This window comes from Trichoplusia ni, unplaced genomic scaffold, assembly GCF_003590095.1.
Source record: "Trichoplusia ni isolate ovarian cell line Hi5 unplaced genomic scaffold, tn1 tig00001929, whole genome shotgun sequence".
NCBI classification, from domain to species: Eukaryota; Metazoa; Arthropoda; class Insecta; order Lepidoptera; family Noctuidae; genus Trichoplusia; species Trichoplusia ni.
Genome location: NW_020800167.1, coordinates 41,744 through 56,295, shown reverse-complemented (window position 1 = coordinate 56,295; position 14,552 = coordinate 41,744). Strand labels below are relative to the sequence as shown.

The following is a 14,552-nucleotide window of genomic DNA, read 5'->3' as shown; positions in this document are numbered from 1 at the left end:
AAAAAATATAATTATTACAAAGCCAATTATGATGACATAAATGCGGATTTAAAGGAGATTAATTGGGAGGAAGTTTTTGCTAACCAAACCATTGACGATACCTTGAGCATGTTTTATGATATTGTTTTTTGCATTATTAAAAAACACGTTCCATTGATTAACTCTACATCTTCAAAGTTTCCGATTTGGTTCTCAAAATCGCTTATACATATGTTTAAAAATAAATCCAAAGCTTGGATAAAATGGAAGATGTATCAAAACAACTCAGACTACGAGTAGTTTTCTATTTACCGCTCTAGATTCCAAGTTGAGTGCAAAAACTGTTACAGAAAGTACATCACCTCCGTTGAAGATGGTATTCGGACTAATGTTAAGCATTTTTGGAAATTCATTTCTTCTCGCAAATCCACTACAGGTTTCCCATCTATCATGCGTTACGGTAACCACTCGGCTAATAAACCTGATGATATATGTAATTTGTTCTCAATCTTTTTTAATTCGGTATACGAGCCATCCACTTCAATTGATGGTATTTCATCACAGTGCGGAGATTACTCAGAAACCTGCTCTCTCATTACTAGCATTCAGTTTACTACCGATGAAATATTAAGTGCGTTAAAAGCACTAGATCCATGAAAAGGCCCGGGACCGGATGGCTTACCAGTAGTATTTATTAAACAGACCGCCGTTAATCTGTGTGCACCATTACAAATCATTTTTAATGCATCTATTTCACATGGAGCCTTTCCCCAAGTATGGAAACTTGCAAATATAACTCCTGTTCACAAGTCGGGACCTAAACACGACATCGAGGATTATCGTCCTATATGGATAGTATCTATTTTCTCTAAACTTTCTAAGAGACTCGTTCATGACAAAGTTTATCCTCTACTAGTCTACTACATCCCAACATAATTCCTCAACAACATGGATTCGTCAAAAAAAGATCAACCACAACTAATTTGATAACCTTTGTTGATTATTTATTCAACAATATAGATTCACGTATTCGAATTGATGCTGTATACACGGATTTCCAGAAAGCTTTTGACAAAGTGGACCATCAATTGCTTTTGAAGAAAATTTCCTATAATGGCATACGTGGTGACCTGTTGAAATGGTTCTCTTCTTATGTTTTTAACATAAGAAGAGAACATAAGAGAGATCTCAGAGAGTTGTGGTAAACGGTTTTAATTCTGCGACCATGAATGTCACTTCTGGAGTTCCTCAGGGCTCCATACTGGGTCCACTTTTGTTAGTAATATTTATCAATGATATAGGTACGTGTTTTCTAAATTCTAAATTATTACTATATGCAGATGATCTAAAAATTTTTAGACCAATCGTTAATTTACGTGACTGTTTACTCTTACAAGAAGACTTAAATAGATTATCTGCGTATTGTGTAAAAAATAAACTTAAATTGAGCATATCCAAATGCCAAAGCATTAGTTTTACTAAAAAAAAAAATGTTATAAAACATACGTACTCGCTGAATAACATGGATTTGGCAAGAGAAACTTTGGTACGTGATCTTGGTGTTTTGTTAGATGATAAACTCCATCTTGATGCCCATGTCACTAAAATTGTGAACAATGCTTTCCGAATGTATGGTTTTGTGATGAGATCGGCTCATGAATTTAGACGCCCTGGTACATATATATACCTTTATAAGACGTTGGTCAGGTCTCAGTTGGAGTATGCGGTCCCGGTGTGGAATCCTTTCTATGAGAAATATTCCATTATGATAGAAAAGGTACAACGCAAATTTTTAAAGGCCATGAATTTCCGTTGCTTTCATACGTATGCATCTTACAGCGACTTATTAAATAAATTCAAACTTCAAAACCTTAAGTCCAGACGAATAATGTTGGAATCGAAGTTCCTGTTTGATTTATGTAACAATTCTTATGACTGTATAGATATATGTAATAGAATAAGTTATGTAGTGCCCAGAACAACTCTATGTCGAGGAGTGCGCGCACGACCACTCTTTGCTGTAACCACTTGTCGAACAAACGCAGGCTTGCGAGCACCCTTGCGGCGTCTTACTACTCAATTCAATAAGATTTTCCAGAATATAGAGTTATTTGGTATTTCTGCTGGAAAATTTAGAAGTATTGCTTTTAAAATAATGAATGAGATTTTGTAAAATCTTCTATCTTTTTGTTTATTGTCTTTTTATGTTTTCTTTTTTAAGTTTCAATTTAGTTTTCATTTATTAGTACTCCATTCAATGTAATTTACATTGTACGATGTTCATATTTGTTTAACTGTTTTGTATTATGTGGAAAATGCTGTTGGTTATACATTTATACTTACATTTTAGTTTTAAGTACTATAGCATAATATTTTAATGTGTAACCGTTTATTTTCCCAAATAAAATAAAATAAAAATTTAATTTAATCCTTATATTTATCGAAAGGAATTAGAAGAGGTCCATCGTAGGCTTTCTTTATATCAAATTCTCTTTGTAATTTTTGAGCATTTCGCCTACCACTTCGCAAAACAATAATAGTTCTCTCTTTCTCTTCCAAATCATATTTATATTCAATTCTATCGCTCTGTTTATGATTTACTCTAACCTTACCTGATTCCAACGCACTTTTTCATTACTCACATCTTTCGTCCAATTTTTGCCGGATAGAACTGCCTTAAAATCAAATATATCATCAGTTGTCATTTCCTTTACAATGTACGAAATTCCTTCAGATTTGGCTCAACGCACTAAACAATACCACTCCTCAGGAACGTAAATTATTTTTCTTTGACTTGCCCTTTCTATAGTTGAGTGCACACTATCGCCCTCATTCTACGTATGACCCTTTTTTATGAATCTGTGAGTTATGTTTACATTGAATTGTTTTGCAGCCACTAAATAAAATGCAAAAACAATTCGGTTACGATTCTGACCCCCACAATTGTCCGACCAAAACCTAAAATCTTTTACTCCATTGGAAGCATGTTCTCTTATAAAATTATATGGACAGCTAGAAACCTCGTTTGATCCTCTTTTAGCGATACCTTCGTGCCACATGTAGCACATGCCAACCTTGTCAGCTAATTTATATACGGTAAAGTTAAGAGTTGGTAACTTCCTTTTATAGTAAAAAATGTTCACTTCACCGTGAGGAGTAGTAAGCACTTTTTGAAAGGCATAAGTAGCTGCTACAATATCACTATTCTTCTGAGCCTCTTCCTTGTCTAACTTTTTTAGTTTCCTAGCAACCTTCTTGTTCATTAAGTGTTCTTCATATGTTTTTCTTTCTTCATCTGTAGTATTAGTCTTATTATTAATTGCGTGACAAACATCACAAGTATCCTTTTTCGGCTTATATATTGCCATGTTAAAATTGGCATTAACAATTTCTGTATATTGTCTTTTAGTTTGAGCTTTTGTCGTGTACTTATCACCATCAAACCAATATTGATACAAGCCGAACATTTTGGAAACACTGTCAATGCCTTCCATAAAAATATTTCTTCGTTCTTCTTCTGAAATTAGATCTCTACATTTAAGGCGGCACTTAGAAATGCATGCGTCTTTTATATTCTTAGCCTCTAAAACTTTTCCTTATTAGTAGTATATTATTGGGCATTCTGTCCCACTCCTTCGCTCATGCATGCGCATTCGCGTCGTGGGACAGAATGTCCAATAGGTTATGAGCGACACATATCATGGAATAGAACGCCCAATGGGTTTTGAGCAATTCACTTGATTCTCAAATTTTGATACATGGTATGAATTGCGTTCCAACGTGATCGAAACGACTTGATTCATTGAATTGCGTTAAAATGATGTAAAACCATTAAAACGACTTGTTGTATTGCGTTTCAACATGGTCGAAACGACTTGATTCCTTGAATTGCGTTAAAATGATGTTAAACCATTAAAACGACTTGTTGTATTGCGTTCCAACGGTGATACACCATCGAAACGACTTGATTGTAATGTTTTCGTTTTTGCGCGCTCACAACTGGTTCTGTCGTCTGATCCAGACTCAAACGCAGTGTGCTTTTTCATCGCAATAACGATAGGAACCAACAGGCAATGTTTGTATTTTATATATGTTTATATATGCTATTGCGCGCTCACAACTGGTACAATCGTCTGTAATACAGACTGGTACGCAGTATGCTTTTTCATCGCAAAGCACATAATAAAAAACAAACTAAAAGGGGAATAATATATTGACTAAATTGTATTTAAAATATAACACAAGTAATTCATCTTATGCATTAGACGAAAGAAACGTTGGCGGCTTCATGAACAGCTCATCTGCAGACTGCACGAACGCTTGGAGTTTACGCCACTGGATGGTGTCACCGTCAGTCTGGAGTTTTAATCGTAGTAGCGCTTTCCTCCATAGTTCTTGAGAGTCTGTTTCACGACCGTCATTAGTTTGATACACCTTGAGGTCAATATAGTACTTGCCGGAGGTGTTTGCGGCGCTCGTTGCCGTTTGCTATTCTTGTAACGAAGAACGTAGACAACACAGGCGTTGAGGCGCCATCATATTCATCGTTCCGTTCGTGTCTCAGCCCGAATATATCTGTCTTATTTTTTTTGCTGCAACAAGGAGTAAAGAATAATATTAACACGTACTCGTATATTAATTATAATTTAGCGTTAATTTTATAGTACCGTATAGTTACCTTATAATAACTGCCTGTCGATGTTGTCCGTTTGTGGGAACTTTCTATTTTACGTTCATTGTTGAAGGGAATGATGTCACTCTCGCAGTCCGACCTGAAAGTTTAATTAATCAATTTATTATAAACATTTATTAAGCGTTATGTTACTAACACATTAATTTCATATAAAACGTTTGTTCTAAATAAAATTGAACAAGGTTCGATTACATCAAACACTGAAAAATCAAGATAGAAATTAATCAAGTAATAGTATAGTACTTACATCTTTACTGCTGTGAATTCTGGCAAATTGGGCAGCGGTGAAGTACGAGTATACTAAACTTGCACTAAAGATATTCAGAAGTAAAACTTTTGTTTTGTTGTACGATTTACTTTCTAGATTTAAGCTGAAAACCAGTAGCTGGGGTATGGTATTGAACCAAATATTATATCAGCACTAGAAAGTAATGATCGCTAACCAACATGTCTTTACTTATAAGCAAATGTGAAGTGTTACCTCGAATAATTTAAAACGTTCGCAATCAAAGCAAACATTATAAACGACAATACAATTTATTACGTACGTACTCGTGTAAATCCAAAAAAGTATCGACTAAGGGATTCTTATTGTAATGCAATATTTCGCTTTATGTGATCACGTTACATCGTATGATTTTTTACTTATTGCTAATTTAGCAATTCGTAAGGATTATCATTTTGATAGATATAATTATATTATGATTATATTTTATGGATTATAGTTATTAGGCTGATAGGAGAATATGAAAATCTAAAGTAGACAAATAACACCGTATGTGAGATTTTTTGCTAAAGTAAAATTTTATTAACATCTATTCAACCTAACGGATCGCAGATTTTAATATGCTAAAAATAATTAGTTTTGAACAAGTACTCAACTTTAGTCATTCATTCTGCATTATTTTTAACAAGCTACAACTTGTTATTTCTGTAATTATAATATTATTTATATTCTATGTGCGACAACCCTACGTAAAACAGTGTTGTGCATCAAAACATGCAGGGCCTCTCCGGCAAGGATTTAGAATTAAGTTTATTTATAGAAAACTATAGCGTTCAGGTGTTATGTTTGGCTGAATATTGGTTAAAAACCCACGAAATTGGTTGTTTTAATTTCGATGGTAATTCTATACAAAGTGCGTTTATAAGAAAAACTGCTATTCGCGGAGGGTCTCTTATTATTGTCTCAAACACTATTAAATGTAAAGAACGATCAGACATTGTTAGTCTTTCTATCGAGCGCACTATTGAGCTGTCTTGTGATGAGCTAGAGCGATACATTATTCTTTGTGTCTATAGGCCCCCCATAGGAGACTTTAATGTATTTGAAGCGGTGTTAGAGGACTCTCTTAATAAAATTAGGTCAAGCAGGAAAATATAATTGTTTGTGGAGATTTTAATGTCAATATACTTGAGGTTACTATGAACACTAGTAGACTACTTAATCTTTTTAAGTCATATAACTTAAGTAACCTTTTCTTTGAGCCCACTAGAATAACTTCATCCTCTTCAACTAGCCTTGACAATATATTTAGTAATTCTGATGCTATTAATAAAAAAGTTTTAAGCGATATAACATCAGATCACTGTGGACAGTTGGGTAGTTTTCCACATTTAAGCTTAAATAAGTTTAGAAAAATTGAATGTAGACCACATAAAGTCAGTTCTTGCAATCGTTTTAAAGAAAAGGTAGTTTCTAAAATAAATCCTTCTATTTTAGAATTAGCGAATCCTAATGACATCTATGGAGCTCTTTTCGACCGTATTAAATTCGAATTTGAATCTACATTTAAAATAAAAACTTTAAATGTTAAGAATATTTTTTTTTTTTTTATTTAATTTTATTTAGGGTTTTTGGTTAAGACTAACATATCAAACCCATTGTTCCTTATAACTATTAACACATAATACTTATCCTAGCGTGTTTATAAATAATTACGAGGGTCGGTGCTGGGTCTGCGGCACTAGTAAGTAAAACGCTTGTGCTATTTCTGATGCAGGCTCACTTAAAACACTCTGTATGATACCTACGTTCATTTCTGCAATGCCATACTTTCTCAGCAACGACTCCCGTTCCACCTTATTCCGGACACACTCCATCAGCAAATGTTGCACATCCTCAATCGTTCCACAAGTCGGACAATTTGGTGTGTCAGCTTTTCTCATTAGATGTGCAAACTTTGCCGATGGATAGTGTCCCGAACGAAGTCTAAAAGCTAATTTTAACATAGACCTATTTAGTGTAGTGATCACAAACCAAGGCACTCGAGGAGGCTCACTTTGTAAACTTTTATACCATATTCCTTTTTCTTTGCTACGTATGTCAAAGTATTCCTTCCAGTGATTGTAAGCTATGGATTTGACCTTCGGTAACAACTCAGAATTATACGGATCTACAGATTTTGGTATACCTTCAGTCGTTGCTAGTTTTGCAAGCCGGTCAGCCTCTTCGTTGCCTGCTAAACCTATATGAGACGGTACCCATTGCAATCTCAGAACTCTCCCATTTTGATTGAAAATGTGTAGACATTCGAGAATTTTGTAGGCTACCGAAACACCTCTGAAGCCAGAGGCGCATCGAGCCAAATGTTGGAGAGCGCTCTTGCTGTCAGTTAAGATGACCACCTTATCTAAATTTAAATTGAAGCAATACAAAATGGCCTCTGAGATTGCAACTAGCTCCGCCGACATAATAGAGATGTTGCTGTCTATTTTATAGCACATAGATTTTTAAAGAAGCGGGTCATAGAATGCAGCGCCTAAAATTACAGAATTCTTTGAACCATCTGTGAAAATTTTATGGTACCCTTGGTATTTTTCCTGTAATTCACACATAATATTGAATCTAATTACACTAAAATTACACAGCTTTTTAGAAATAGTAACACTATCTAAATTGGAATGAATAAAGTTATTAACGTCTATATATGAAACCCAAATGTTCAGACTAAACATTTCTAGTATATCACTCGAGTGTATGGTATCAAATTTGGTATCATTGTAAGCCGTAATAAGCAAAGGTTTTCTTTTGTTCCTCCAATAGTGCGTATCACACAGAGTGCCAAGCTTGTCCAGCGCCTTAATCGACAAGTTTTCAGACCAAGAAAGTGCCTTCAAACAGTACTTGTGTGCTAAAAACTCTCTCCTAATGTGCAAGGGTTGGATACACAACTCCGATTCCATGACATGAATAGGCGAGCTTCTAATAAATCCTCCAATTATTCTTAAGGCAATATTTTGAAGTTTATCGAGTTTGTGTAAATTAGTCTTAGCACAATTTCCGTATAAGTAGCTACCGTAATCCATACGACTTCTGATCAGTGTGATATACAAATTACGTATAAATTTCGGATGAACCCCCCACGATGGTCCAGCCAACGTCTTCAATAGATTTAAATATCTAGCACATTTCTCGTTTATTTCATTAATATGCTTTCTCCATAATAATGATCGGTCTAACCACATTCCCAAATATTTAATTTTTTCTGCTGATTGAAGTGGTGTGTTATTAATTTCAATTTTGTTTATTTGTGTTGACCGTCCTCTACTGAATAGGCATATTTTGGATTTATTTTCAGAAATAGCGAGGCCAAGTTCATCACATAGACAGCTGAATGTTTTTAATGCAATTTCGATATTGGCCTCACAGTATCTTAAGTTTTTATTGCTTAAAAAAATTACAAAATCGTCGGCATATTGTAGTGAGTTAACATTCTGCAGCACATTACACATTTTATGGGTAACTATATTGAATAGGAGAGGAGAAATCGGATCACCTTGTGCCAGTCCTCTATTGGTCCATCTGACTATATTTTTAAGACCGTTTTCATTTTTAATTTTGAGGTGTCTTTCACTTAAAAATGACCAAAGATATTTACATATTTTACTTCCTATACCTAGACCATCAAGAGTATTAACAACCTCACTTACAGCAACATTATTATACGCGTTTTGTATGTCTATAAAACATGCCAAAGTAGGAGTTTTATTTGTAAATCCCATTTGGATGTGTGACACCAAGCGAACCAAACAATCCAAACACGATTGCCCTCTCCGGAAACCACTAGTACGGTTGGATAAGATTTTGTGCTTTTCGATATACCATTCTATTCTTTTAGTTAGCATGTTGTGAAAGGTTTTACATACACATGATATTAAGGATATAGGTCTCAGCTTCGAGTCGAAACCAGATCCTTTAGGTATCGGAATTATTTGTATACTTCGCCATTGCATGGGCACAAGACCAGTTGTAAATATAACGTTATATAAATCTAGCAAGTATTTTTTAGCAACTTTAGGGAGGTTATACAACATTGAATAGGCTACGTCATCAACTCCTGGAGTCGTATCCTTCTTTTTAAAACAGCATTGGAGTTCAGAAAACTCAAATTTCGACTCAAGAAGCTGATTAACTGATGAAAATATGGGGCTGCAGTTATTCACCGAATCGGGGGCTAGATCACATATAAGTTGATCAATTTTTTCTTGAGATGGGTAAGTTCGACGCTTATTATGACCTTTCATCCACCGCATGTGCTGCCAGACCTCAGAAACTGTCGTTTTTTCATTTAAGTCATTACAAAATTTCTGCCATTGTTGTGATTTTAATTGATTAATGAGGTTTTTCACATTATTAATTTTGTGTTCTAAAATTTCAAGATTGGACGGAGTCGGGTTACGACGAAAATTCTTTAATGCCAGCCTACGTTGTGCCACTGCCATGGAAAGTGACTGATTCCAATAACGTTTCGGTTTAAAATTGGTGTTGGGATTCGTACATATTTTTATGTAAGGCATGCTAATATCCGCAGACCTATTAATATTTTCAATAAAGAGGTCGTAGGCCTCCTGCACATTCTGAGGCAAGGAAATATTTGCAAATAATTGTATGAGAGACTCGCGATAGGTTTGCCAATTAGCTAGCTTAAAGTTGCGTTTCTTAATAAATGTCAAATTATCCTGGTAGGGCATTGAAATTTTAATAATAAGATGGTCACTACCTAAATTTTCGTTACAGACCCGCCAATTAAAATCTATTGCTATGTCTGTGGTAACACAAGTAATGTCAGGGGAACTCTCCTGTAAACTATTATTAACTAATTTCACTCTTGTGTGATCGCCGTTATTAAGAAAAACAAAATTGTTGTTCAGCATCGCTTCAAAAATATGGGTTCCTCTAGTGTCGTTTTTATATGACCAACTAGTGTGGTGAGCATTAAAGTCACCAGCAATAAGAGTATTCCTTGAAAGTTTTGAAAATAATGTGTCCCAATCAGAATAAGATGTATGTACCGAGGATGGGCAGTACACAGAAATTATATGTTGTAATTTACTACAATTCATTACTTTAACATAGACAGCTTCTATTCCCACATTTAAATCTATAGGACATGCTATTGCTTTTATAGATTTGTGAATTAAAATAGCTACACCCCCATAGGAATCAGAGCGATCCCTTCTAAACACATTGTACTCATGAATGTTCAATGACTCATCAATGTCTAGCCAGGTTTCACTTATTAGGGCAATATGTATTTTTTCTCTATTTAGTAACAAATCAAAACTTGCGAGTTTAGGACGGATACTTTGGGCGTTCCATTGATAAATATTGACATCAATTTTTTTATGAGGTGACTTAGCCATCAAAATAAGCTAATAAACTAGAAACAAGTTCCCCCGTAGTAATATACTTAAATAATAATGACTTAACTTCTTGTATACAAAGCTTAATAAATTCCATGCACTTAGTTTCAAAATTATTACTAGACAATATTATTCTTTCAGTCCTACTTATAAATGTTTTAAAATCAAACCCTTTTTTGTTTCCTGAGATGCATCGAGTGTCTCGTCCTTGTCCATTGTTCTCGTTCACAACGTCCATAGGCTCATGTGAGATTGATTTTCCTTTGCGGTTTTTCTTCTTTTTATTTTTCGTTTTAGTATTTGTGTTGCTAAGGATGATGCTCGGTTCTGAATAGTTGCTAATAGAATCTTCATCTTCTGCGTGCACCTCGGCCATCGTTCTTTCGTAATTTACCATTTTTGTAGGTTCCTGAGTTGTCGTGTAAGTGTCATCCTTGTCCCTGTTTGCAGACACAGTTTCTTGAGTGTTAACTAATATTTTTCTCTTAGGTCTTTCCTTTAGGTACAGTACCAACGCTTCTCGATACGACATATTTCGTGATGTCATTAGGTCTCTGATAGCTCTCTCTTTAATATATATAGGACATTCTTTATCTAAGGCCAAATGCGATCCCTTGCAATTAATACATTTGAAGTTGGTGGTCAAACAGTTGTCATGATCTCCACCGCATTTTGGGCATATTGATTTTTTGGTTGGACAATATTTAATGAAATGTCCGAACTTCCAACAAGCGGAGCACTGGGTGACAGGGAATGAATAGGGTTCTACTTTGAATCTCACTTCATAGGCATATATATACTCCGGTAAAGAAGTGCTCATGAATCGTATTCTAATGGTTTCGCTTTCTACCCATTTCCCTTCAGAGTTCGTTCTCTTCAATCTTTTCACATCTAAAATTTTGATAGAACTTTCTAAAATTTCCATTATCTCTTTTTCTTTCAATTCCAAATCTACTCCTCTCACTATTCCAAAACATATATTTTTTTTGCTTGTTTTTTCACACCGGTAACCTAATTCTTGAAACTTAGGGCAATTGTTAAGTTTTTCTGCATCTTCCAATGTCTCGAATTGTACCAAGACTTTAAGTGGGCTTTTATATTTTATTTTGGTAATATTGCGGTGATTATGGGAGCGCAATAATTTAGCCATAGCCATCTGTTTTGGTAAACTTTGTGAGGATGTTATACATATCACATATTTTTCTTCGTCTACCTCCTCATTTTGCATATTAATTTCGGTTGTGGGTATGTCAAATGAATCACTTCTTATACGTACTTTTGTCTTCCTTCTAGTAACCGTAATGAAGTCATTTTCACTGATCGACTCTTCGCTTTGATCCAAGGTTTTTCTCTTCTCATTTCTACTTCCACCACTATCAGGTAAGTTGGGCAAATTCATCATACTCTTTTCTCCTTTCTTCTTAGTAACTAGATAGTTTTTATTGGTCAATATCCCCTCATTATCTTCTTCGCTGTTTTCGTCTTCCATAATAACAAAAGCGCGGGTAGGTAGAAAAAAAACACACACCAGCTAGTGTAAGCCGATAAGAATACGTGCGCTCGTAACGCCGACCCGAGCGTAACTTTTGATGTTAAGAATACAATTGCACCTTTTAACCAATGGGCTACCGCGGGTATTTACAAAAGTAGAACAAAATTGTATGAGCTTTATGGAATGAAAAAATATAAGTTTGATATACCGTTTTTAAACTATATTAGATTATATTCGAAAACTTTTAAAAAAGTATGCAACATGGCTAAGTCTAAATTTATTAGTGAAAAAATTAAACTTTCCAATAATAAAATTAAAACTACTTGGGATTTAATCAATAACGAAACGGGTAAATCTGTCAAACGTGACAATCAATTTGAAATTATTAGTAATGAAAAATTGATAAATAAACCTTTAAAAGTGGCTCAAAAATTCAATGACTTCTTCGCTAACATTCCGATGGCGACAACTAGCTCCTTAAAGTCATCCGCGGCTGCTGAAAATTCTTATCAAGTAGTGTCCAAAAATTTAATTCTGTATTCACTTTTGAGCATATAAACCCTAGGGATGTATTAACAACTTTTAAATCTCTAAACCAAAAAAATACTGGCGACTTCTGGGGTATTTCTGTTAAGTTAATTAATAATATTATAGATTTCGTCGCTCCATATCTTTCCGTAATTTTTAACAAGTGTATCGATTCAGGTATCTTCCCCGACCTCATGAAGTACAGTAAGATTATACCCTTGTTTAAATCCGGAAATAAAAGTGAAGTAAGTAACTTCAGACCCATTTCTATTCTACCCGCGTTTAGCAAAATTTTTGAGAAAATAATACTACAGCAGTTATTGAGAAATTTTAACTCTAATAATATACTTCACTCGGAACAATACGGTTTTACCAAGGGCCGTTCAACAACAGATGTAGGTGTAGCATTACTTAAGCATATCTACAATGCCTGGGAGAACTCACAGAACGCCATAGGGGTGTTCTGTGACCTTTCCAAGGCGTTTGACTGTATGGATCATGGCACATTACTCTCTAAACTTAGTTACTATGGCATACATGATATGGAATTAAAACTATTAGAATCGTATTTGAAACGACGCGTTCAACATGTAGATGTCAGTGGCGTGAAATCTGGACCTCTTCCAGTTAAATTAGGCGTTCCCCAGGGATCAATACTAGGCCCTTTCCTATTCCTGGTGTATATATATGACCTGCCATTCTATTTAAAAGGCATCTGTGACACTGTACTTTTTGCTGACGATACTTCACTTATATTTAAAGTAAATAGAAATAAAAGTAGTTTTGATGATATTAATGACTCACTTTCTTTAGTTACCAATTGGTTTGCCGTTAATAATTTGGTACTTAACGCTAAGAAAACGAAATGTATAAAATTCGCGATGCCAAATGTAAAAAATTTTGGCCCTAATATTGTCGTTAATAATGAGATATTGGAGACGGTAGAATCTACAGTGTTTTTGGGCATTACAATTGATTGTAAACTTAAATGGGCACCCCACATTTCATGTCTTGCAAGCAAGGTAAGAAAATTGACCGATGTGGACACAGCTCGTCTTGTTTATTTTAGCTACTTTCATAGCGTCATGTCGTATGGTATACTGTTGTGGGGTAAAGCTGCAGAAATTGAAACTGTCTTCGTTCTGCAAAAACGAGCTATTAGGTCAATAAATCAGTTGGGCTCTAGGGTTTCTCTTAGAGAACACTTTAAGGAAGTTGGCATTTTGACTGTCGTTTCCCAATTCATTTTAGCCAACATATTATATATTCGACAAAACATTACTTTATACACAAGAAAATGTGATGTACATAATATCAATACTAGAAATAGGCACAAATTATGCAGTTCCTCTCACCGGCTACATAGGGTACACAACTCCTTTGTAGAGCTTGGTATTCGTATATATAATAAATTACCCCGAGACATGCTAGACTTTCCCTTTAATTCATTTAAGTCTGTAGTAAAAACTAAGCTCTGTAAAAAGGCGTACTACACCTTAAATGATTATTTCAATGATAAAAATTGTTGGTCGCTCTGAAAGGCACAAGGCGGTTCAGTGTGGAGTTGCTGTTATTTTAATTATTGATTGACGTAAAGATTGTATGTGACAGTTTTATAATTTTTAAATGATCCACATACGCTTGGTATGTTTATTTTATAGAAATGTTTGGTTTTATTTGTAATACGATTATGCGTATGTTTATTTACATATTGACATGTATAATTATATTATTAATAAAATTTAATTACAAATGAATGTATTTAATGAGGGAACGGTGCAGTAAGTCAGCGTTTGAGGTCTTAGTTCTTTTGTCATTTTTAATACCGGCAGAAGCTGCGTCATGCTCCCTTAGTCGTCATTGCCTGCGGTGGCGTTTTGGGTCGGGTCACCTCCTTCCCTCTAATATGGCGAGGGAGGTGATGGCTGACCCTTGCGTCATGCTCGTGAACGGGTGCTGCTTGTGGTGACTGGTCGTACTGCTGTCTTGGTTGATAGTTTATTAATAGATCAAATAAGTCATACCCCACCCTCTGTAAACGCTGTCTTATTTTGCAGCGTTTCCTTAATAAACAATTTAGGTGTAAATATATTTATGTAAAAAAGCGACAGCGTGCTATGTTGTGGAGTTTGTTGCGCCGTTTCTTCTTCACAGCTAGAGCACTTAGGAAGCGGTGAAGGGTGGGCGATACGGGGAGCTGTCTGTATATTTTGA

The 14,552-nt window shown here is 35.0% G+C and overlaps 1 protein-coding gene across 1 annotated transcript; it reads right to left on the bottom strand.

The window, feature by feature from the left end:
• Positions 1 to 4,233: 4,233 nt before the first annotated feature.
• On the bottom strand, positions 4,234 to 11,807 carry LOC113507396. The gene is made up of 3 exons (XM_026890256.1): positions 10,489 to 11,807; positions 4,658 to 4,751; positions 4,234 to 4,467 (listed from the first exon to the last, which is right to left on the bottom strand). Exons 1-3 carry the CDS (start codon positions 11,805 to 11,807, stop codon positions 4,234 to 4,236), a joined length of 1,647 nt encoding a protein of 548 aa, XP_026746057.1.
• Positions 11,808 to 14,552: the final 2,745 nt, after the last annotated feature.